Source organism: Simochromis diagramma, unplaced genomic scaffold (assembly GCF_900408965.1).
Source record: "Simochromis diagramma unplaced genomic scaffold, fSimDia1.1 OVJJ01000351.1, whole genome shotgun sequence".
NCBI classification, from domain to species: Eukaryota; Metazoa; Chordata; class Actinopteri; order Cichliformes; family Cichlidae; genus Simochromis; species Simochromis diagramma.
Window position 1 is genome coordinate 301,104 of NW_024387179.1, and position 26,486 is coordinate 327,589.

General features: G+C 43.1%; 1 protein-coding gene and 1 long non-coding RNA gene across 20 annotated transcripts in view; both read left to right on the plus strand.

Moving 5' to 3' along the window:
* Window positions 1-26,486, plus strand: part of LOC120745008 (NACHT, LRR and PYD domains-containing protein 12-like) — a 108,476-nt gene that overhangs the window by 40,513 nt on the left and 41,477 nt on the right. For 10 of the 19 annotated variants that reach the window (XM_040049613.1, XM_040049614.1, XM_040049609.1 and 7 more), the window contains 3 exons: window positions 3,780-3,953; window positions 10,197-10,391; window positions 21,702-22,194. In XM_040049613.1, the coding sequence (XP_039905547.1) occupies window positions 3,780-3,953; window positions 10,197-10,391; window positions 21,702-21,888 (556 nt within the window). In that variant the 3' untranslated portion in view covers window positions 21,889-22,194. Of the gene's footprint in view, window positions 1-3,779; window positions 3,954-10,196; window positions 10,392-10,535; window positions 10,923-21,701; window positions 22,195-22,550; window positions 22,600-26,486 lie in introns of those variants that run through there. The other 9 variants (XM_040049619.1, XM_040049618.1, XM_040049608.1 and 6 more) reach the window with 8 other exon arrangements.
* Window positions 15,421-18,406, plus strand: LOC120745021. Its single transcript, XR_005698533.1, has 2 exons — window positions 15,421-15,457; window positions 17,886-18,406. It is a non-coding gene; the product is annotated as an uncharacterized LOC120745021 (long non-coding RNA).

A 26,486-nucleotide genomic window follows, 5' to 3' on the forward strand; every position in this document is an offset into this window, starting at 1 on the left:
TTTTTTTGCCTGTCCCGTTTGGCTCTTTTTCATCAGAATTATTGTCTAAAGGCAAAGAAAGATGCCCAATGGATTTACTTTACCAAATTGACCATCCCAGCCTTGCCGTAATGGTCCATTTGATTCACCTTTTATTGTTTATTTTATTTTCACTTACTGAATACGGGACAGACTTGACTGGAGGAAAGAAGAGGAGAAAGAAAGAGGGAAAGAGAAACAGCTGAGAAGAGGGACGGGGGAGAAGGGCAAAAAACAAAAACCAACAGAATGAGCAGAAAAAAAAAAAAATGCATATATCAATCACCTGGATCACCTGCTGAGAAAGAAAAAAGAAAACAAGCAGAAGAGAACAAGAGTAATAGAATAAACAACATCACAATGATATATGGGAATATGACAGTAAATACTAAATATTAAACATTATTGTGCAGCTCATAAGATCAACAGAACACAGTGTGCTTTGAGGTAGGAGCCAAAAAGGGTGTAGTTTGTGGGTGTGATCACCCGTGTGTACACCTGTGAGCATGGACGCGCTTGTTTTTTTTAAAAGGTTCCTTCATGTAATGATCTGCTAGAGGGTGTGGGGGGGCCACAGCCCCATCCTCCAGGGTATGAAGCAGGTATGGAGGAGATCAAAACTCCAGACATCCAGAGGCCCCCAGAACACAAGAGACCAAGGAAGACCAACAGAGGGGCAGCCGCGCCACTGTCCCAGTAAGAGCTGAGGAGAGTCCCAGATGAGGGCTCACTCAGCAGCCGCGGAGCAGAAGCCAGGGGGGGTTGTAGTGACGCGCCCGTGAGCTCCGCCAGCAGCCAGCTGTACCTGAGTGACCCAGCCCCAGGCCAAGAGGCCGGGGGCACCCCACCTCCGAAGTGGCCCGAGCGAGCCCCAGGCTCCAGGCTCCAGGCCCCCATAAGCGGCCACCAAGGAGTGAGCCGGTGTGTACCTGGACGCCCATCCCCGGACACAAAGAACCACCAACGCACCGACACCTGAGGGAGTCCGCCACTGGCAGGGGAAGTGGCTTTTCTCAGTGTTTTGTTTGTTCGTGAGTAAATTGGTTTGGCTGAGATTAAAGTTATTAGATTAGATTAGATAAAATAAAACTTTATTAATCCCCCGGGTGGGTTCCTCCTTGGTCTTTACAGAGCTGACTAAACGTCAAACAGAAAACTGATTAAACAGAAGTATGAGACGGTCGAGAATTTACGCCAGTGTCCTGTTATATTTTAGATAGCAAGGAGCAGACGGCTGAGTTTATTAAACTCCGCCGAGACAGCGGTGACGCAAATCAGAAGGCTAGACCGTCCAATTTCCCCAGCCATTTATTTCCGGCCTACCTGACCTTCTGAGGACCCGGCCCACGTAGACCGCGAAGGCCGGGTCCTCAGGAGGATGCAGCCGATGAATTTGGACACGACCGTAGAATGATGGTGGCAGCTACAGAAACAGGTCTATACAGACTGAAGCGTGTCTCAGTCTGAATGTACACTGCTGTTATAAGAGCTGTGGAAACTCAGGTCAAAAGGACGTAACCACACTGCTGACAGTTCCAGGACAGTCACAGAGTTACAGCATCATTTGTGACCATAAAGACAGAAAGCTCATCCAAATCCTGGGATTAAAAGTCTGTCCTGGTGGTGTCCAGTCAAACACGTCTCTGTGAAAGCTTCAATCCAACAGGCTCCAAAGTCCTTCTGCTCATTTCCTCGCCGGGTTCTTGATGCTCCTGTACCATCTCTCTGTCATCCTCCTCGCTCCCTCTTTGCACTCACAGTCTTTGTGCATCATTAACACTCACATGAGGAAAACCAAAGTTTTACTGGGCAGAAGATGATCATCAGTGACGCTGTCTTTAAAACACTCTCAAATCTCAAATCAAATCAAATCACTTTTATTGTCACATCACATGTGCAGGTACATTGGTACAGCACATGTGAGTGAAATTCTTGTGTGCGAGCTTCACAAGCAACAGAGTTGTGCAAAATACAATAATGTAAACAAGCAAAATACAAGAATGGCTACATCTGAAACTAATAAATATATGTACAATATATAATAGTATATGCATTTCTGGATGTGTATACTAAATATTTTTCTACGTGTGTGTGTGTGTGTGTGTGTGTGTGTGTACACATATTTTACAAATTAAATAGAGTAAACAATAAATAAAATATATAAAAATATACAGAGTTGAATATGTGCAAAACAGTGGCATTACTGTACAGTGTGGAGTGCATAATGTTGAAGTTCCAGTAGTGAAGCTGAGGTGTCTATGACGTGTTCAGCAGTCTGATGGCCTGGTGGAAGAAGCTGTCTCTCAGTCTGCTGGTACGGGACCGGATGCTGCAGAACCTCCTTCCTGATGGAAGTAGTCTGAACAGTTTATGGCTGGGGTGACTGGAGTCCTTGATGATCCTCCCCGCTTTCCTCAGGCAGCGCTTCCTGTAGATGTCTTGGAGGGAGGGAAGCTCACCTCCAATTATCCGTTCAGAGCACCGCACTACTCGCTGGAGAGCTTTGCAGTTGTAGGCGGTGCTGTTGCCATACCAGGTGGTGATGCATCCAGTGAGGATGCTCTCAATGGCACAGTGATAGAAGGTCCTGAGGATGCGGGGGCTCATGCCGAATCTTTTCAGTCTCCTGAGAAAGAAGAGGCGCTGCTGCGCCTTCTTCACTGTTTTGTTTGTGTGTACTGACCACGTAAGATCCTCAGCCAGATGTACCCCAAGGAACCGGAAGCTGCTCACTCTCTCCACAGCAGCGCCGTTGATGGTGATGGGGGTGTGTACTTCTCTGCACCTCCGGAAGTCCACTATCAACTCCTTTGTCTTTGCGACGTTGAGGGTGAGATGGTTGTCTTGACACCAGTGGGTCAGGGCGCTGACCTCCTCCCTGTAAGCCGTCTCATCACCGTTGGTGATAAGACCCACCACTGTAGTGTCGTCCGCAAACTTCACAATGATGTTGGAGTTGTTAGTGGCTGTGCAGTCGTAGGTGTAGAGTGAGTACAGGAGAGGGCTCAGTACACACCCCTGTGGAGCACCAGTGTTCAGTGTGACGGGGGATGAGGTGATGCTGCCCAGTCTGACCACTTGGCGTCTGTCAGACAGGAAGTTAAGGATCCAGCTGCAGAGGGAGCTGCTCAGTCCTAGATCCTGCAGTTTCCTGTCCAGCTTCGAGGGAACGATGGTATTGAATGCTGAGCTGTAATCTACAAACAGCATTCTCACATACGTGTCTCTCTTCTCCAGGTGTGACAGGGCAGTATGTAGTGTCAGGGCTATGGCATCATCAGTGGACCTGTTGTGGCGGTATGCGAACTGTAGAGGGTCCAGTGAGTCGGGTAGTGCAGAGCAGATGAAGTCCCTGACCAGCTTCTCGAAGCATTTGCTTACAATGGGGGTCAGGGCTACAGGTCGCCAGAAGTTCAATGAGGAGATGGTGGAGGATTTGGGTACAGGGACGACGGTGGCTATTTTGAAGCAGGCTGGGACTACAGACAGAGAGAGGGAAAGGTTGAAGATGTGCGTGAACACTCCAGCCAGCTGAGCCACGCATTTCTTGTTAGAAATGTACGACTTTAATGTGAAACATTCAGAGTTTTTTCTCTTGTTGTGTTTGTTTGAAGCTGCTTCCTGTTGGCTTCAGCTGTTTGGAGTTTCCATTTTCTAAACTTCTACATTCTGAACCTTCTTCAGCTCTGAACAGATGATGAAACACTGAATGATTTCAAGCACTTTGTCTAATAAACTTACATCTTTCATTCTTTATACAGATTGGAGCGCTGTGATTTGTCAGAGATCAGCTGTGATTATCTGGAAGCAGTGCTGAAGCTCAACCCTTCGTATCCCAGAGAGGTGGACCTGAGCTACCACAAGCTTCAGGTTTCAGGAGTGAAGCAGCTGTGTGTTCTTCTGGAGAATCCACAACATCAAATTGAAACTCTGAGGTCAGTCTCCACGTTTTAGTTGTGCTGACACTGTCGATCTGTGGAACTAAAACCTTTATACAGGAAGTCTGGTTCAGCTCTTTGTAGACCTTCTAATCTCTGATGCTCTGAGTCTTACTCAGTAGATGATGCAGAGTTGTGAAGCCGATGTGGGTGAGGACACTCGCCCAGCTCTAACTACTTTGACGTCCAGGTGTCTTCCCTGCTTGTCCTGATACAAACAAACCTGAGTAACCTTGCAGGTCAGATCTCATCAGTCACACCTGTTATGGCAGCTCTCCTCTAGATTGTAGTTCTTGTTAACCTGGGATGGTTTTAGAAGCCTGGACCACAGACTGCAAGGGAAGATATTACTGGGAAAGGCCAAAGCAACCTATCAGACCCATTAAACACTAACATAGATGAATACTGAGATTTAAACCTTTATTGTTTCACAAAGGGTTAAAAAGGGAACGTCCACAGTTTAGACTGCAGCAGATTTTATTAACCTCTGGGTGGTCTTGGGTCGATTTGTGCCATTTTTCATTGTTCGTATACACGCCATTTGCACTGTGTTGAACGGAATATAGCCAACTTTTCCAAAAAAAAGTCTGGTTACATATATTTCAAAATTCCAGTCTGACTCCCTTAAATTAGCTTCAGTGGCTGAGCTACAGATAAACTTACACTATTGGTCCTAGTGGTCGATTTGTGCCCCATTGAAACCCATTATAAATGCTATTTCCCATTCCACGGTCATTACAACCAAATAATGGGCCATCTTCCGAATGTTGGTGGTACTCGGGAGTCCGGGCCTTGGAATTGTATCTTTTGGGAAATATTTGATTTCTTTGTGTTTTGGGGCTAAAAAAACAGTGCGGCCATGTGACGAACCCGGGATATAAAGGGTTAAAATCCGCGAAATGTAATTAAAACTTGATATGAATATTTCAAGGAGGGGTAGGTCTAAAAGATTGGCTAATTTAAAGTGGAAAAAATATTAATATATAGATATTTTATAGCACTTTTCATGGCGTGGTCGATTTGTGGCTCTAAGCCCAATAGTGTATGCATTTTTCTAGGACCCCCCAGAGGTTAAAGCAGTTTGACAGGAGCAAAGCAAAAACACAAAGAATAAGTGTTTCACATATTAATACATATAACATAATAATAAAAGAAAAGCAAAAGAATGATAAAAAAGAATGAAAAAGTTGTCCAGAGCAGCAGGATGTCTGAGGTCTGCAGAAACACAAAAACACAGCAGCTAAAAATAGTTGTTGAAAGAAAACGAGGTGGGAGCTGCTGATTCCTGAGCTTTGATACTGGATTAGCTTCAGTAGTTATTCCCATCACTGCTGTAGGAGCTACATTTAGTCACAGCTGATTGTCTTCTTTGACCAATCAGAAGACTACTGTTGTAAAAACAAGCAGACAAAGAACCAATGAGAGTGAAGAACAGGATAAAGAGCTCGTGTGATGGAGGCAAAGCAATAATCAGCAGACTGTAGCAGTTTCTATCTGGATGAAAGTAGAAGGAGCTCAGCGGAGCTCAGTCCCATATCTTTGGTTAGAAACAACATCAGTGATTTCCTGCTGCTCGAGATGATTCCAGCAGCTCTCATTACAGCAGCTGATGAGAGAAACAGCTGATGGCTCACAGCTCGTGCACTGTTGGATCTCCAGATGTTCACGTGGCTGAAGTCTGTGAAGAAACTGTGGTCCACGTAGTTCACACGGCCTCAGATTGGACCGAGCTCCCCGGATCACTGCAGCATCCTCAGCTGGTACATGGACGTCTCTGCTCCTCAGTCTTGGAGCCCCTGCAGGTCCGTCCACACCACCGGGGTCTTCTCACTCACCTTTCCTTTGTCCTCGTCCTTCATCGGCCGTGCTGTGTCTTTGTTCCTGCGGTGTTGTTCCCACGATGCAGTGCTGATGTTCCCTCCTTGAATGCACAACAAGTACGGTGCTGGTCTTTCTCGGGTGGAGCAGAGACAGATTGAAGTCTTTCAGGCTTTAGTGCCGACTTCCCTGACAGAGGCTGGACTCCATGGTCTGCACAGGAGGCTTCTACACTGTGTGGAGGTGACTCCTGGACTTGAAGACAGGCTGCAGGTACATGTGTGATGAAGAGGAGCTACAGCAGTGTGATGGAGCTGCAGGTCTGAAGGAAGTCCTGCTGTCCTGTCCCACCCTCATCTTTGCTTCCTCTGTCTTCTCTGGACTTGTCCTCCTGTTTCAGAAACAGCACTGCTTCATGCCGAGGGTGGACGGGAGCGTTGGCTCTGATTCTTTTACCGTCCACCACAAGGAGACACTGATGCTGACCTCCTGATTCATCTGCATGTGTTCTGCTTCACACTGCTCACCTCCACCAAAGACTTCACAAACATCTTTCTTTGAGTCCAGTTTGTCCCACAAACACTTCCAAATCTCCTCCTCTGAGATTCTGCAGCTTCTTGCAGTGTGACTCAGCTGACTTCTGACAGACCACAGACTGGCACAGCATCCACATGTGTCTCCTTTCAAACAGGCTCTTGATGTTTCCTCCCACATCATTCTGGCCTCTCAGTCTCCTTTGTTCTCCAGCTCTGTAGCTCCAGCTGGTGAAGCTTCAGTTTTCCATGTTGGTAACAGTAAACTACAGCCTCTGCTGTCAGCTGGGTAACTAAACAGAGCTGCAGCACGTCTCTGCGGTGGTGCTACATCCAGCCTGCAGACGGCCGTCTACATGTTGTAGTGGTTTACAGTCACCAGGGGGCGCTGTCCCAGCCATGCAGGCAGTGGGCTGCTCTGCTTGTGCTGTTGTTGGTGAAGCTGAAGTGAAAGCGAGAGTTAAAACACTGAACAGTGTCCACTGAGCTTCTCATGCTCTTCTCATGCTCAAAGAAGTTTAACAGGAAGGACGACTCGTCCATCAGGCGTCCAGCTGTCCGTGACCGTGTCCACAGCAGAGTGTGACCGAGGCTTCATGCTAACACGCACACATGAAGCTAATACCACCACGAGCAGCTGCTCAGTGGATTTGGAGGACAAATGTCTGCAGCTTCTCACAGGCAGTATGCAGAATGTGGATCTCCACAAAGACTGTGGAGAGCTCGTCCCACACTCTAAATCCACACTTGTCTGCACAAAACTTCTCACACGTTCCCGTCACAAGTGTCTTCTAAGTGAAGCTACCAGGTTCAGGTGCAGCTTGTTTATCTGGAGCTGCAGTAGATGATCCATCCTCACAAAGCACCACAGACAGCAGATATGCAAACACACAACACAACCAAAGGATTGTCTCTGCATGTCTGTGGCTGATGCTGCTGGAACGAAGCTGTTTGAAACCTTGTTGTTCTGCACTTTGGGACCAGAAGAGGAAACTGAAGCTCTGTGCAGAGGGTTCAATGGAAGCAGCCAAGCGCTGTAAGTGTCTGCTGTACAGGGATGCTGGTTCAGCTGTGGCTCAGTTTCACAGTTTCAGCTTCAAACTTCTTCCAACATGTTTCTAACACGGCCACATTCCACCTTAATGGAGCTGATATCTTGTGCATCAGCACATTTTCTAAAGGCAGCGATCACATCTTTAGTTTTGGATGTTTAACTGCAGATTGTTTGTGTTTATAGCACATTAATTACAGCAGCAGCGTTGACCACAGTGCTGTACAAGAATCCAAAATAACTATTAAAATAACTGATAATATTAATATCACACATCAAATATCAAATAACTCTCATGCTGTATTAAAAGCCAGTGAATACAAATGTGTTTTCAGAGCAGATTTACAGAGACTGACAGCAGGAGCTGGGGCTGTTCGATAGAACGATGTATATATGATGACCATATGAAAACGTCTATCGTTTCATATCACGCTCTTTGTTTCCTGCTTATGTGTTTGTGTGTTTTCCAGATAAACCTTTCAAAATAAATCTGAAGATCCTGTTGAGAGTTTTCAAAATAAACACAATACATTACTGCGGTCGCTCGTTTATCGAGTTACGTTCTAAAAATAAGTCTCAGAATGAAGTAGCAGCTTTATGTTTTACAATTATTATAGAAGTTTTAAGGCAGTTAAACCCTCACTGCACACTTTCTACACTTTTCTCAGACAGGCATGAACATTTTCACACTTTTCTCTCTTGTTTAAACAAAGTTCAAACCTTCATAGAAAAATAAGTTCATTATTAAAGAATGAAAGCAAAGTGTTTCTGAAACGTGTCAAATCAGCCTTTGCTGGCATTAAATGAGCTTCTGTGTGAGGAGCACTCGTCCATGGCCTGGGCTCCTCGCTGTCAGCTAAAGTTTCATAAAGCTTTTGAGTTTTTATGCAGATAATGTTGGTGTCCAGCACGATGTTCTTTTTCCTGCGGTCACTGATCCACAAAGCCAAAGCTGACTCCATCCTTACGATGTTCTTGTTGTGGACAGTTACAACCTTTTTGCCTCCTTGTTGAAACTATGATGGTCAGCATCTTCCTCTGCCTTTGGCTGCTACCACAGGTGCAAAACGTCTCGTCATCATTGTTGTTTGTTGGGGACAAAACGTACAAACATACAGTGCAGCACTGCAGAGTCACACTGCTGTAAATTTGAACACATTCTGTACTGTACAGGAGACACGGCACGAGATTGGCTGACAATGGTCTACAGCCAATCAGGACGCAGAACACAACGCGCTGTAAAAAACAAAAGTATGCAAAATTGCACAAAAAAGATCAGCGAAACAGCGAGGCCGCCAAAGGTGAACTGTGTTACAGCGAGGGACCAGCGTATATGTGGTTGTTGGGACGATAAATGTCTTTGAGCTTGTGTCAGAAGACGAGCTGCAGCTTTCTGGACCAGCTGCAGTCTTGCCAGGCAGGTCCCACTAACTCCAACATATAAGGAGTTACAATAATCCAGGTGGGACATCATGAAAACGTGGATCGCCCGTTCAAGGTTTTTAAAAGATAGAAATGATCTCACCTTAGATAAAAGCTCAGTTTGAAGAAAGACCGCTGTACAACTGAGCTCAGCTGTTTTTCAAAGGTCACATTGCCGTCAAATATAAGCCCCAAATGTAATAATGCGATTTAATAAAAGAGCTGAACCAGTCTAATAGAGCGCCCTTGATGCCGCCATGCTCCAATGGTGAGGTCAAGATGCTGTGGTCAACAGTGTCAAAGGCAGCGGTCAGATCCAAAAGCACAGCTGAGTCTCCTGATCAGTGGCTGATAAAAGATCATTAAGAACTTTCCAAAGTGCAGTTTCAGTGCTGTGAAGAGCTTTAAAACCAGACTGAAACCTTTACAACAGATTGCAGCTGAACAAATATAATCTTTTACAAAATCTTCGACAGGAAGGGAAGCTTTGAAATAGGCCTGAAGTTTGAGCGGACAGAAGATCCAGATCAGGTTTTTAGTACAGGCTGTACAACAGCATGTTTAAAACAGGCTGTACAACACCTGAACTAAGACTGCTGTTAAAAATCGCTAAGATGTCGGAACCAACAACCTTTAAAATCTTTTTCAACACGTGTTGGAACAACATCATTTGGACAAGATGATGTCTTTATAGCATCACATCGTTCCTCCACCTGATCAAACCACACAGGCTCAAACTGATCAAAAACAGCTGAGCAGGTGAATATTTTAGCCCCGGTGCGATCTCGGGCGAGAGTATCGCTGATGGCCAAAGGGCAGCGTCCAGCTCTACGGCCGCTGAAGAGCAGACTCAGCAGACGCGCGTGATGTGGATCCTACTGCTCTAAAATTGGAGCTTCTTCAATCCATTAAAGAGACACAAAACCACAAAGACTTGTATAAAACTATCTTCCTTTATTGTCGAAGCTTAAAGAGGATTTTGGAAAATGTGAGTTTTGCCTCTTTATATTTATGGTGGGGATGCAGAACAAGGAGCAAAGATGAATGTGATGCTGAATCAGCAGAAGACTTGGACTCATTTGATTCCAGCTTTGATATCGTTGATTTCAATATGTCCATTTCTTTCACACTTCACCTTTAAAAGTGAAGCCATGTGGTTCCTGGAAGGAAAAACACGACTTTTTCAAGTCTTTGTCTTGTTTTTATGAGAAATGTACGACTTTAATGTGAAACATTCAGAGTTTTTTCTCTTGTTGTGTTTGTTTGAAGCTGCTTCCTGTTGGCTTCAGCTGTTTGGAGTTTCCATTTTCTAAACTTCTACATTCTGAACCTTCTTCAGCTCTGAACAGATGATGAAACACTGAATGATTTCAAGCACTTTGTCTAATAAACTTACATCTTTCATTCTTTATACAGATTGAAGGGCTGTGGTTTGTCAGAGATCAGCTGTGATTATCTGGCAGCAGCACTGAAGTCCAACCCCTCCCATCTGAGACTGCTGGACCTAAGTAATGACTACTTGTCTTCGACCAAGAACAACCTGCAGGATCCAGGAGTGAAGCATCTGTGTGGTTTCCTGGAGAGTCCAGGATGTAAACTTGAAACTCTGAGGTCAGTCAGCATGTTTTAGTTGTGCTGAGATGAATATGATGTGAAAGTTGTGCTGACACTAAACTGCAGACATCAGGCTGATATTATACTGATCCACACTGAGGATCTTCATGGTAAAGTCTGTTTTCTTCTTCTCTGGTTTAGTCCATTGACTGCAGCAGAACAATGTTCACATTTCAAACAGTGATACTCAACATATGGCCCGCGGCCCACACGCGGCCTGCCCACCTTTCCTGATTCAGAGAGAGGGGACCCTGATTAACTGTGTAGCTTCTTCCTCACAGTTCTAAGTATCAGACACAACAATGAATGATCCACAGCTGACTCTCTTTAGCAGGTCAAAGGTCACGGCACACAGCAGACAGTCAGAAATATTCTAACTCTGATCATTTATCAGTTGTGACACTGTGAGACTTGATCAGAGGTGTGATCATCACAGCAGAGGCCTTTGTGTCAAAGTCACTGAGGATCAAACAGAAACACATGAAGCAGATTTTCCTCTTCTGGCTTTTTATAGCAGATAACCTTCAAAATATTCTGCAGTCCATCAAAAACTGAAGCAAACCATGAAGCAACATGTGAACATGAGCTGATGCTGCTGAAGTGAAGCAAAGTTACAGAGGTTTGATTACAGACACAGCTGAGAGTTTGTAATCTGTCATCATTTTAAAAAGTTTCCATGGAACAGCAGAAATGAGGCTTTACTGTCAGAGGCCGACAGCACTGAACACAACAGCAGACTGGTGGCTAATAAACAGTGAATGATGCAGAAACAGATGTTTGAAGCTGTTCTTGGAGTACACTGAGAGAGAGAGAGCTGTGCAGGCAGGAACAGCCAAAGTCAGAGAGAATTCATGAGCATATTTATCAAACGTGAAGCAGAGTTTGGATCTTCTTTTGCTGCTGCTTCACTCAGTTTTGGTTGGAGACAGATGAAACCTGCAGCTTCAGGATCTGTGAGCTAGGGCTGCACGATTTTGCATAAAACGAGAATCACGATTTTTTTTGCTTAGAATTGAGATCACGATTCTCTCACGATTTTCTTTTCCAACATAAATATTTCTTGCACTTATTAACTGCACATCAACTTCGTAACAGTTGAAACTGAACATAAAAACAATAAATAAACATAAAAACAACAAATGTCTCACATTTTGTTGTTGCCGCAAAATGTTGTACTGCTTGTAATTCCGTCTCCACCGTTGCTCGACGCTGCGTGTATAGAGCAGGTAGTGCAACATTTTTAAAATAGTTGCGGGACGGCATTGTGTAGCGTTTGTCTAGGATGTTGATCATTCTCCTAAATCCCTCGTTTTGCACAGTGTTGATAGGAGCCATATCTTTGGTCAGGTGATAAGTGATTGCCTCCGTAATTTCTTTGTGCCTGTGGGAGGTCGACGGGTATAGGGAAGCGCTGTATAAGGTTCCCGTTATTGATGATTGGGTGGTTGACGGGGGCGGATTTTCTCCTGTCACTTTCTTGCTCATATTGCACTTTATGGTGACGTTTGAGGTGGTTATGCAGATTTGTAGTGTTACCTTGCGGTGCTGCTGTTATGACAAAACACAGCTTGCAAATGAAATTTTTTTGACTCTCATCGTCTTCTTTGAAGCCAAAAAACTTCCACACTGAGGAATGAGAACCTTTTCTTGGGAGTAATTTTACAGTGGGGTTGTCATTCTCACTGCCATCAGGAAACGTTTCCTCTGCGCTCATTGTGTTTTCTCCCCTCGGGCAGTTTCACGTGCTCTCCGTTGTTTTTTCCCTGCCAGATGGCTTCTGTATCACGTGGTATAAGGCTCCGCCCTTGTCATTTGTTGAGCAGGAAGCGTGAGCTTTTGTTTTCATGCATATTATGTCCCGGATTAAAATGCGGTACAATCGTCATCTTTTTTTCTTTTTTTCTTTTTAATCGTTGTCATTTGGAAATGAGATCGCACATAAGTATGAATCGAGATCGCGATTTTCTAACGATTAATCGTGCAGCCCTACTGTGAGCTGTCCACTTTCAGCCCCGACGGCGTGTCCATGTCCGTGGCGTGGAGTGAACGATCCACGCTCTGTGTTTCCATCTTTGTGTGTTTAGCTGCTCTCATTTACTGTTTTAGCTGTTTGCTGCTTGTTGAAATAGTTTGTGAGCTTTAACCTGAGATTCTGGCAAAATACATTTATATTAAACATCGATTCAGGATTGAATGAATCAACATCGTTTTATTCAAATTAAAACCATTTAAATGGGAACATGAATTTTTTACAGCCGCCTCTAATGCTGGGTAATGTCAGCTGGTCCATGTGCAGCTGGCTGTGAGGCTCAGGGAGCGTCTACAAAGTGCAACACTGAAAGAACATCATCCATAAATATTGAGTAATAACTGGACTCTCATACAGCGAGACTCAAATGCCTTTAAACATCAGCTTATCCTGCTGATCCAAGTCCAACACTGAGTTTGTAAAAAGATGTTTGTCAATCATTTTGTTTGGTTTCTGAGGAAAATGATTCAATAACTTGCTGCTAATACACAGCATTTCATCATATTTCCCAGGGCTCGCAATATCGCTAGCCCGACGTCCTGGGGCTAGGACCTAGCGATTTTTCCAGTCGGGCTACCAAAATCTATCTCTTCCCTGCCCGTCGGCCTATCGTAGGAAGGAAAAATATATGTCAATGCTTTTGCATTCTTTCGGAAATGTAGCTGGGTAATTATGTCATTGGCATCGGTGAGCCACTGTCAATATGTGACATACTTAAATCGCGTTTTAATTTGCGCTTGTTTTTTGCTTTCACTTTGCAATCGCACGAACTGTGTATAGAGAGCGACAGCACTGATTGGTGAGTGACGATAATTTGCGCACCAATTCCTCTGACATCGTCTTATTAATCGTTAGCTTACTATGCAAACATGACAAGTGAAATCTCCCGCAGCTTCAACATGTGAGAGGTTGATCGCGCAGAGAATCGCTGAGCGTTATGTGAGTGCGTGTGTAAAAGCAGCAGGATATATATTTTAGTTCTGCTGAGCCAAATAAGACAGGTCAGGGTGAAGAAGTGACAGCCAAAGAAAAGCTTACCACAAAACGGAAAAGTTATGACAAATCAGACTATAAGGCAAAAAGAAAGTGCAGCTTTATGGTTTCATGGACAAAAGAATTTCTGTGGCTGCAATATGACGAGCTAAATAACCAGGGGCTGCACATAAGTGGTCCGCAGGTGCGCATTCGCTGTCAAAATAAAAAACACGCACAAGATAAGAAGTTGCAACGCGTGTTTGCATACATAAGATTTTCAGGAGGAGGACAGACATTTGTTTAGAACTCTTAAAGATGTGGAAGAAGCTCCTTTAAGCAATTACTGTGATGTTCCTCCACGTCCAAAGAAATGTCAGATGGAGTCCGAACCACAAAAGAAGCACGTATTCTTGGAAAAGTGGTTGCAGGAGGTGAGCTGGCTTCAAACAAATGATGAACGCACAGAGATGTGGTGCAGAATGTGCCGTGAAAATCCCACTCTAGCGGACAAAAACAGCTTTTTATATGGACGCAAATGCGCGCTGCAACTTCTTATCTGGTGCGCGTCTTTTATTTTGACAGCGATTGCGCACATGCGGACCACTTATGTGCACCCGTGTAAATAACATAATGTTCTGCCGGGTGTGTTGTTGGATTTCTGAGTCGACAAGCGCCTTTGTTACTGGGACCAGTAATTTTAAGAAAGGCCCCCATTAGAACCTATGAGAAATGCAAGAAATGCATTATTGCTCAGTCTGCAATATCTTTCCCAGAACAAACACCAATTGCAAATAACATACTAAAAATAAACCTGAAAATCAGTTTAAAACAGCTACTATGTTGCAAAGAGTGAACTACCACTGGCACAATTTAGCAGTCTTTGCAAACTTCAAAAAGCAAATGGCCTCGATCTTGGTTCCACTTACTCGTGACTTCAGTGGAAATTTCAAATTCAGGATCTGACACAGACTGATTCATGTCCTACACAGTTCTTACAAGTTCTTAGAAATTTCTGTTCAATTAGAGCCAAGTATTTGAGTTGATGATTGTAATTTTTATACAATGTTGTAATTTGTGTTTCAACAATTTTTTGATTAATGTTTTGTTTCCTTTACAATATTATACTTTAATGTAAACAAAACAAGAAACAAAACATCAGTCAAAAAATTGCTCTCTTTTTTATTCGGGCTACTTAAATTTATTTTGGGCTACCAAAAACTGAAGAGTCCCTGCCCGAAGGGCTACCAGGGATTTTGAAATTTTGCGATCCCTGTTTCCTCATAACCCTCTTTTGTCTGACCATTTGATCCCATTTGAATTTGCAATAAAGGATCCACAGAGTTTGGTGACAATAATGACAGTAGATGTTTGTGTGAAAGTGCTGGAAGCAAATGAGTGTGTGATGTTCTTTCAGTGTTGCACTTTGTAGACGCTCCCTGAGCACTGGTCTCACAGCCAGCTGCACATAGAGACCAGTGTTGTTAGTCCAGGTCAGAAGATGACTTGTTGGAATGAAAATGAGCTTGTAGTTTGTCTGCTTTAATAATGTGACTGGAAAAAGGTGTTGGACTTCAAATATGTCCATTTCTGTCACACTTCACCTTTAAAAGTGAAGCCATGTGGTTCCTGGAAGGAAAAACACGACTTTTTCAAGTCTTTGTCCTGTTTTTATGAGAAATGTACGACTTTAATGTGAAACATTCAGAGTTTTTTCTCTTGTTGTGTTTGTTTGAAGCTGCTTCCTGTTGGCTTCAGCTGTTTGGAGTTTCCATTTTCTAAACTTCTACATTCTGAACCTTCTTCAGCTCTGAACAGATGATGAAACACTGAATGATTTCAAGCTCTTTGTCTAATAAACTTACATCTTTCATTCTTTATACAGATTGAAGGACTGTGGTTTGTCAGAGATCAGCTGTGATTATCTGGCAGCAGCACTGAAGTCCAACCCCTCCCATCTGAGAGAGCTGGACCTGAGCTCCAACAACAAGCTGCAGGATCCAGGAGTGAAGCATCTGTGTGGTTTCCTGGAGAGTCCAGGATGTAAACTTGAAACTCTGAGGTCAGTCAGCATGTTTTAGTTGTGCTGAGATGAATATGATGTGAAAGTTGTGCTGACACTAAACTGCAGACATCAGGCTGATATTATACTGATCCACACTGAGGATCTTCATGGTAAAGTCTGTTTTCTTCTTCTCTGGTTTAGTCCATTGACTGCAGCAGAACAATGTTCACATTTCAAACAGTGATACTCAACGTATGGCCCGCGGCCCACACGCGGCCTGCCCACCTTTCCTGATTCAGAGAGAGGGGACCCTGATTAACTGTGTAGCTTCTTCCTCACAGTTCTAAGTATCAGACACAACAATGAATAATCCACAGCTGACTGTCTTTAGCAGGTCAAAGGTCACGGCACACAGCAGACAGTCAGAAATATTCTAACTCTGATCATTTATCAGTTGTGACACTGTGAGACTTGATCAGAGGTGTGATCATCACAGCAGAGGCCTTTGTGTCAAAGTCACTGAGGATCAAACAGAAACACATGAAGCAGATTTTCCTCTTCTGGCTTTTTATAGCAGATAACCTTCAAAATATTCTGCAGTCGATCAAAAACTGAAGCAAACCATGAAGCAACATGTGAACATGAGCTGATGCTGCTGAAGTGAAGCAAAGTTACAGAGGTTTGATTACAGACACAGCTGAGAGTTTGTAATCTGTCATCATTTTAAAAAGTTTCCATGGAACAGCAGAAATGAGGCTTTACTGTCAGAGGCCGACAGCACTGAACACAACAGCAGACTGGTGGCTAATAAACAGTGAATGATGCAGAAACAGATGTTTGAAGCTGTTCTTGGAGTACACTGAGAGAGAGAGAGCTGTGCAGGCAGGAACAGCCAAAGTCAGAGAGAATTCATGAGCATATTTATCAAACGTGAAGCAGAGTTTGGATCTTCTTTTGCTGCTGCTTCACTCAGTTTTGGTTGGAGACAGATGAAGCCTGCAGCTTCAGGATCTGTGAGCTGTCCACTTTCAGCCCCGACGGCGTGTCCGTGTACGTGCCGTCGAGTGAACGATCCACGCTCTGTGTTTCCATCTTTGTGTGTTTAGCTGCTCTCATTTACTGTTTTAGCTGTTTGCTGCTTGTTGAAATAGTTTGTGAGCTTTAACCTGAGATTCTGGCAAAATACATTTATATTAAACATCGATTCAGGATTGAATGAATCAACATCGTTTTATTCAAATTAAAACCATTTAAATGGGAACATGAATTTTTTACAGCCGCCTCTAATGCTGGGTAATGTCAGCTGGTCCATGTGCAGCTGGCTGTGAGGCTCAGGGAGCGTCTACAAAGTGCAACACTGAAAGAACATCATCCATAAATATTGAGTAATAACTGGACTCTCATACAGCGAGACTCAAATGCCTTTAAACATCAGCTTATCCTGCTGATCCAAGTCCAACACTGAGTTTGTAAAAACATGTTTGTCAATCATTTTGTTTGGTTTCTGAGGAAAATGATTCAATAACTTGCTGCTAATACACAACATTTCATCATATTTCCTCATAACCCTCTTTTGTCTGACCATTTGATCCCATTTGAATTTGCAATAAAGGATCCACAGAGTTTGGTGACAATAATGACAGTAGATGTTTGTGTGAAAGTGCTGGAAGCAAATGAGTGTGTGATGTTCTTTCAGTGTTGCACTTTGTAGACGCTCCCTGAGCACTGGTCTCACAGCCAGCTGCACATAGAGACCAGTGTTGTTAGTCCAGGTCAGAAGATGACTTGTTGGAATGAAAATGAGCTTGTAGTTTGTCTGCTTTAATAATGTGACTGGAAAAAGGTGTTGGACTTCAAATATGTCCATTTCTGTCACACTTCACCTTTAAAAGTGAAGCCATGTGGTTCCTGGAAGGAAAAACACGACTTTTTCAAGTCTTTGTCCTGTTTTTATGAGAAATGTACGACTTTAATGTGAAACATTCAGAGTTTTTTCTCTTGTTGTGTTTGTTTGAAGCTGCTTCCTGTTGGCTTCAGCTGTTTGGAGTTTCCATTTTCTAAACTTCTACATTCTGAACCTTCTTCAGCTCTGAACAGATGATGAAACACTGAATGATTTCAAGCACTTTGTCTAATAAACTTACATCTTTCATTCTTTATACAGATTGATGGGCTGTGGTTTGTCAGAGATCAGCTGTGATTATCTGGCAGCAGCACTGAAGTCCAACCCCTCCCATCTGAGAGAGCTGGACCTGAGCTACAACAACAAGCTGCAGGATCCAGGAGTGAAGCATCTGTGTGGTTTCCTGGAGAGTCCAGGATGTAAACTTGAAACTCTGAGGTCAGTCAGCATGTTTTAGTTGTGCTGAGATGAATATGATGTGAAAGTTGTGCTGACACTAAACTGCAGACATCAGGCTGATATTATACTGATCCACACTGAGGATCTTCATGGTAAAGTCTGTTTTCTTCTTCTCTGGTTTAGTCCATTGACTGCAGCAGAACAATGTTCACATTTCAAACCTTCAAAGAAGAAGAAAAATCCTCCACTGGAAAATTCACTGTGAAACTCTCAAACTCTTCGTTCCACCTTAAAGTCTGTCTGACACTGAAATCCAAAGCAAAATGTGCGTTTGCTTTACAGACAGCAGTCCAACACAAACATACACACATCATCCAAAACACAGTCCAACATCCAAATCTCCTCCACTGCCAGCATGAATGATGGGAAAGAGAAGGAGGAACACTCTGACATTCAGGGTTAGAATGAGTTTCATCAAGCAGACTGTGAAGATCAAAGCTGCATTAGAAAGCTTACATGAATGAATGAGTGGACAGAAGTGGACAGAGATCATCTGAAGCACTTCAAAGGCTTTAAATCAGCACATTTCTCTTTATTCTTTATCAACTCTGTTAGTTTCTCTCAGTTTTCTGTGGAATGAAGCTAACAGCAGGCTAATAAGATGCTGACCAATAGGTTTCTATTAAAGGTTGTAATTTGTATATGAAAAAGTGCTTTGGCTCAGCAGGGATCAGCTTACAGGTAGAATACAGCTGCTGGATGGGATTAGCATGTCATAGCTATCTACCAAACTGCTAACTGGGGGATTTCAGGCCATCTATGGATCATTTTTGCTAACTGTTTATTCAGCTTAGGCTCACAGGGCTGCAGCCTGTGCCCTAGCTGTCATAGGGCAAGAGGCGTGGTCCACCTGCACAGGTGAGCAGTCCATCACAGGGCCAACAGAGAGCGACAGAGAAGCACTCCCTCACATCCACACCTACAGCCAATTTAGAAGCACCAATGAACCTAAGCAGCATTTCATTGGACTGTGGGAGAACATCCAACCTCCACAGAAAGGCCCAGCTGACCAACAAGCTTCAACCTACAACCTTCTTGCTCTAAGGCACTAGTGCTAACCACTTTTGCCCATTTCAGCCCAAATCCTGCATCTTCCTGTTTCTGACTCCAGGCCAGCTCCACTAACACTTTCTCATCAGACACTGCCACCTAGTGGAGGAAGTCTTAGTTCCATTTGAAGCTTCAGATTACAGTTAGTTCCTTTACAAAGAGGTGGAGGTGGTGGGGCCACAGCACCATCATCACTGAGTGCCATAGGACACTTAACCTTTGTTTCCATATGCTGGGAACTTCCTGTTGTTCCAAGGAGGACTGGAAAATGTGTGAAAATCTCCCAGTCAGTTCCTCACAGCACACTTCAATCATTTCCCTCCCACAGCATCAGGACCAGGGCTTTTTCTCTCTTTGGTCCCACTAAGAGATTTCCACACAAACACCTCATCAGTGGGACTCTCAGAGCTACCAGCCCTTTGCTACAATCACAAAGCTCTTCATTGAAATCAATGATATCAAAGCTGGAATCAAATGAGTCCAAGTCTTCTGCTGATTCAGCATCACATTCATCTTTGCTCCTTGTTCTGCATCCCCACCATGGACTTCATTCCTTTCCAAGCCAGCCTTGAGTGTCCTTTATTCAGCTCATCCTCTGCTTTACTTTTACACCTGATTTTAGCTGCTTTATCTCTCTTTCAACAGGTTTCTGTGCCTCAATCTTTTTCTTCTCTCCCTCATAACAAGACAGCTTCTTCTGCCTGAGAACATGTTGGAGTGATTTACTAATCCAGGGCTGCTTATTGGGGAAAATACTTCCTGTTTCCAAAGTAATCCCCATTTTTCCCAGAAAGAAATGTCAGTAGAAATCGATGATCTAAGTGAGAACATGAGCCTTTAAAAAGTCCCAGTGGGTGCAGTCAAAGCAGTCCCTCAGTCCCAGTATAGAGTCTTTGGTCCAGACTGGAACAACTGTGTGCCCAGTTTGAGCTCTCTTCAGTGCTGTGACCTGACAGACCCAGAGGGGCCATCACATCACATTTAGAAGCTCCCCTGATGGAGCCACAACACATGTCCAATACTTAGTCTGTCTTGTTGGACCAAGGGCGTAGATTTGGTTTTGGCATTGGTGGGGACGAATAATTCAACCACCGAACTCTGCCCTGTTTCTTTTTTTTTTCCCTTTTTTGTTTTGGCTTCTTAATAAAAAGAGGAGAAATATACTTGCCTACATATGCTATTCTACCTGCTTTTAAACCATTTAAAATCACAATTCATAGTTTTATATGTGAATTATATAAAGTTAAATTACTATTAAACAAATGACTGACTAAAGTATTTTAGACTTTAGTTTACTTCAGCCATAATCCATATAAATCAGGTATCATACAAAAATAAAAATAGAGTCATGACAATAAAAGAATATGACTTTAAGGACTTAACAACATTACTTCAGTTATACTTCACCAACATCTGTTATATTTTGGCAGTAAGGGAACACTGAATGACCTGCTGGTTTTTGTCCATAAAACTACTCGTCTAAGATTACCACAGAGTAAAAGATTTCTCAGCAAAATTATGCAACAGTTTAGGCACAATTGCCCCGATCAAATCAGTGAGCTGAGATTTTTTATTCTAAACATGAACTCCTGTTACAGCAACAGACATGGACTACATGTCCCACACAACAACTCAATGTCCACTATGTGAAGCAGCCACACACATGCCTGCTCCTCTCACTAACTGAGATGAACTGCTGGCATATTGGTTTTACATCTATACTGTCCAGTCTCTCCTGGTGGACACACAGCAGCATTGTTTAATCTCATTTGAGTCATTGTTGACCGTAGCCATGTTTTTAGTCTTCTGAGAGCACTGAAGCTTCTTTCAGCCTCAGTACCTGCGTTTTATCCTCAGATTACAATTATTATTCTGTGCTTGATGTGCCTCACCTTTGGCCCTGGCTCCTCCCCTCTGACTGCACTAGGACATATTGCTACCTGATAAAATAACACATTGATTCGTGCCATATAAAAAGTGAGATGTGTCAATTCAGATTCTTTGTCAAACATACACTAATGAATCAATTTACATCAGCAGCCTAAAAAGTTGTCGTGATAATAAATACTAGTTAATCTATAGCACCAACTCATCAGTCAGTCACCTGTGACCTCGCCTCTTCACCTGTCTGAGCTACAACATGGCAGAGCTGCCTCTGTCACCTGATGAATAACAGTGAGACACTCCACATACATGCAGTCACACATGTGCTTCAAATACAGTCATGAACCAACAAGTCATCATTCCACCTGTGATCTTGTGTCACCATTACTCTCTGAGCTTTGTGTTGGTTCTTCTGTCACCTGACAAATAGGACAAACATGACAATAAGAATAAAATGTGCAGCTGCTTCAGTGTTTCTGTCACTTTGTGCAGATCTTGACTCATCAGTAATGTTTGTAGGCTGAGTGCATTTTTAAAACAATTTGTGCAAACTGCACTACAAGGTGGATATTTGCAAAATCATGACTACCTCACGACATTTTGTCGCAAAAATTAACCCTATGAATATGTCAGTACCATTAGGATGAAATTATTGTGTCACCAACATTTTAATGTTAGACGTATAATTTTAACAGCCTCTGTAAATGAATAACAAAAACAAATCTGCGCCCTTGTGTTGGACCAACTGGAAGAAATGATTCAAGGACTTAGTCACAGAACAGAGATTCAAATCTCCAAAATCCAACTGGCTGCATCAGGACATATAGTCTGAAACTCTGCACAGTTTCCTGTTTGAAGCTGCTTCCTGTTGGCTTCAGCTGTTTGGAGTTTCCATTTTCTAAACTTCTACATTCTGAACCTTCTTCAGCTCTGAACAGATGATGAAACACTGAATGATTTCAAGCACTTTGTCTAATAAACTTACATCTTTCATTCTTTATACAGATTGTGGGGCTGTGGTTTGTCAAAGATCAGCTGTGATTATCTGGCAGCAGCACTGAAGTCCAACCCCTCCCATCTGAGACGGCTGAACCTGTATGGAAACAACCTGAAGAATCCAGATGTGAAGCAGCTGTCTGATCTTAAGAAGAGTCCAGACTACAGACTGAAGACTCTGAGGTCAGTAGAGTGATGGAGTGAGTGGGTGGTGCTGTCAGCAGTATTGTACTAAACACAGTCAGTATGAAACAAAGATCCAGTGTTTCCTGTAAAGCTGCAGCTTCTCAGTGAAGCTGTGAGAGGAGAACGGTGACAGGCTTCAGGATTGGACACAAACACTTCCTGTTTCTCACCTTTATGGTCACCATAGTAACGGCTGACACGCTCTGATCAAACACTGTCAACAGCCAATCAGCTCTCTGAACAAAGCAGCACGCAGACCAATGACTGCATTGATTTCCAAGTTTAAAGCAGTGAAGAACACAGTCTGTAGGTGAGGAAGAATTTAGTGAGAGCAGATGTTTGGATGGAATTCCTCCAGTTAACAGCTGGAACCGTCCATCTGGATTGTTGGGCTTGTTGTTGGGGTTCCTACAGAGCTCAGAGTGGACACACCAAGGTTCTTCTAATGAATGAAAGTCCAAACTCAAACTAGGAGGGAAAAACATTTTCAGCAACTTCAATAAAAATCCAAAGATTAGAAAAAGTGAAGCAACAATGAGTCCTAGTACAGTCCCAGCACTGACGTCCCTGCTGCTCTTTATACTGGATGTGCTGCATCACTGACTGACAGCTGATGAAGAGTCTCTGGAAACACTCGTTTATCTCCTCTGCTCTTCCTCCTTCTCTCTGCAGGTGGAGGTGATGATGGTAAACAGGACGGTGTGTGTGCTGAGAGAGGAGCAGCTGTGTCCTGATGATCCAGAGAGGTTGAAGCAGCAGCAGCTTGTGTGTAGAGACGCTCTGACTGGGCCATGTTACTGGGAGGTGGAGAGGAGAGCTTCATCCAGCAGTGACTGACAGAGGAATGAAGTGCAGATGACTGTCAGTGCTGCAGAGTGAACTGCTCTGAGAACAGCTCCACTGTCAGACACAATGTAGAGTCCAGCATCAGCCCTGTGTGTCCCTCTGGATCTGACAGAGGATCATCAGTGTATCTGGACTGCTCTGCTGCTGCTCTGTCCTTCTACAGTCTCTGCACAGTCTCTGTCTCACTCTGGAAAGATTTTACAACTTGTTGTAATTACAGAACATTAATATAATATTCAAACATGTGATCTTCTCTTTATTTCTGAATCTTTACCAAATAAAGAAAAACCAAACTAACAAACAGAAGCTGTCGTGTCCTTTTTCACCACATCTGTGAATCTTTTCTGTGTTTTTCCTCTTTTCCTCCTTCCTGCAGCTCCATCTTCATCATTCTGTGTCCAGTATATGTGAACATGTCCAAAGCATCTGAGCCTCATGTTACCCGTTTGTGTGAGTTACGCCTGTCGTTGTGTTGTGGTGTATAAATAAGGGGCAGGAGACAGCGCTGGATCTCTGAGTTCTTTACTCTCAATTTCTGCAACATCTGCAATATCTAGAAATGCAAACCTGTGAGCTGTGTGTGTTGTGCGTCTGCTCGGCCACCTCTCCTCCGGCCATGCTGGAAGCAGCTGTGCGTTTGACAGTTTTATCGACTCGACAATAATCGAACAAATTAAATGTTCAAAAATATCAACTTAAGCACTTCAAAGTCAACAAAAAGCTTAAAACAATGAAATAATATTTCACTGAAAAAACAACAGCTCATAAGAACGATACACAAAATAATACAGAAACAAACAAATAAAAGTTATTAACCAGGATCCATGTTTTTGTCACAAACACTGAATCAGCTGATTCACTCTTTATGTTTCTGAGTTTGTTTTGTGATTATAGTTCTGGTTTCTGTTTCTGTGTCTTCACTGTGTCCCACGTCTCCTTACTTTGGACTCTGTGTTATATTTCCTGTTTTACTTTGACAGTCCTGTGTTACTGTTTCCTGTCTCGTGTGTGTAATTGGTCCCAGCTGTGTTTCCCTCCTGCCTCCCGTTCCCTGATTACTAAACTGCGTCCACGCCGCCAGCGCTCCTCTCCACAGCTGGATTCCAGGATTTCAGAGCATCCAGCTGTGGTGAGTGATGGAGACACTTTCTCTGCTCCCTCAGTAATCAGGACAGTTTATTGAACATCAGAGGACATAAAGGACTGTTTTTCACCTGCCCGTTCTGAACCTGGACATTAAAGACTGCTGGCTTCAAGGACATTAATCCCAGTGTCAGCCAGCCAATAACAGCCTGTGTTTTTCAGCTCTTTAGGAGTCAGAAATGAGAAAGACACAGACTGCTAACCTCTCCCTGCAGGAAATAAGCTCCGCCTCTTCCTGTCCTGTATATGAGTGATTTGATTCTGACATGAGACACAATGAGTTTCCTGTTTATTGTGACTTAAAGCGAGCAGCAAAGACACTAAACTGTGTGTTTCCAGCTGAAGCTGCTTTTTGTGTTGCTCCCACAATCCTGTCTAAAACAGTCAGTGAGGAAAACTCAATGTGACTTCAGAGTGACAGAGGTAAGCGACTCATGTTGTAACTGACGTCAGACGCCGGAGATTTTGGCGGAAAATTAAAGTGAATGGTAGTTTAGAATTGAACAAATTCCTTTAAGCTTCAGTATTACCAAATACACTTATCAATAGTCTTCTAACTAACAATATTTGTCTAAATCATCTCCAACACCCTGGAGAACAACGGGGAGAGTTTAGAGGCTCTCCAAGATTACATTGATCAGTGCTTCCAGGATCTTGTGATGAAGAAGGCTCAGAGTGCAAAAACTTCATCAAAACCCACCTGAAGCTGCCGGAGGACACGGTGAAGAACATCGCCTTTGATAGAGTGCATCGCATCGGCCCCATGCGGGCTGCGACCGGGAGACCACGTCCTACTGTGGCCAAGTTCGGCCACTTCAAACAAAAGGAACAGGTGAAAAGTCTCCGTGTCCATCGGTGTTTCTCCACGTCTCTCTGCCTTCTTCGTGTCATCTCTGTGTTTCCCTGCTGCCCTCATGTTTTCTGCTTTGTCTGTTAGTTTGTCCCAGTTTAGGTTGATGTTCGCTTCTTCCCTCACCTTTGTTATTTTCACTGTAAATAAATCTCCACTCGCATCTCCACCGCCGTCTGCATCTTGGTCCTCATTCACTCCACCACACGACTGCTGCCCCAGCCGTGACAGCTTTTGATGTTTCCTCTACATTTACCTTTAAAAATTATTTACTTTGCCTTCTTTGGTATCATTTGGTATCAGATGGCCGACTTCTAAATGGCCACCATGGTCACCACCCAACTTGAGGAGTTTGCCTCCTCACATATACTAATGTGCCACAAACAGGACTTTAATATCACCAACCATTCCCATGTTATTACGGTGTATCCATATAACTGGCCCACCCTGTACAGTTATGTTTTCATTGTGACATACTGTATTAACACAATTCAGGGAGGATTCTAGGATCAGAGCTTCGGGGGGCTGAGCACCCAGAGAGCTGCCCAGCCAGCCAAGATACACTTTACTCGTCACAATGAGACTTCTTCCCCGTCTCTGTCCCTGCATCCTCCCTGTCCTCATCGTCTGTTGTCTTCATCTCCTTTATCAGTCATCATAATTTTACCATCTCTGTGCAAGTCTGCAAATTTCTTTATTAAATCAAAAGATTCTTAAATCCATCAAGTCTCTCTGTGCCTGGGTCCTCGTCACAAAACATGACATCACTGTTTTGTACTTTTTAACAATTTAATCCCACATTTGTGAAAGAAAAGCAAAACACTTTTTTGAAAAGTCTGTAACAAAACCATCAATTCTGATCAAGGTTATTTAAATGCTGCCAAAGAAGAATGGATTGGAATAAAAAAAATACATATCCTAACCTTAATTACTGGAGGAGAATAATGAATGATGCTCATAGTGAGTAAGAAGTAAACTGAGTGCATATTTTGGACAGAGATTCACTTTTAATGTGTTTGTATTATATAATACAGATACATAAAAACACTCCTGAAACAGAATAAATTATTACAAATAAATTATTACAAAATATTAAAAAATATTATGGATACTTTTGTTGTTAAAATGTTACCTCCCTTACCTTTTATGCTTACTGTAGCTGTTAGCTAAAAACACTAATTTAGCTTAGTTTGCCCTGAATTCAGCTTTGACAAACATGATCGACTGTTTCCAGTAGAATTCCTCGTTGTCATCTTGTTCCCTCTCAGAGCCCCGTATGCTTGCAGAGACCCCTACAGTAGGGAAATGTGCCAAAGAACGTCCAAAACATTGCATTTTAGGTTTATTTATGCCTTACACACAATCCCAACTCTTTAGCTAACTTAACAACTTTGGCTAAAGTCTATAGTTAGTCTTACTCGTTTGTACAACATTTCTGGATCGCCACTGTTTGAAATGATATGACATATGACTCTCACTGAAACAGCAAACTTTGTAGAAAACACAACACTTCTGATTCTCTATCTAGCTGTTTGGTCACAGCTGTAGATTACATTATAAGTGGTTGTTCACTCTTGTCAATAATTACATTTCTAAACTCTATTTGTGCAGTTACATGTAAACAAAGTCCAATATTGTATCTAAATGATTGTGTTATCGTGGGACAGTTTCCAATTTTGTTGTATTATTGCACTAGGTATGACTGTGCAAGAGTTATCTTATCTTCCTTGCTTGCACCACACTCTTTGCAGAAATGGTGCACAGCAGCA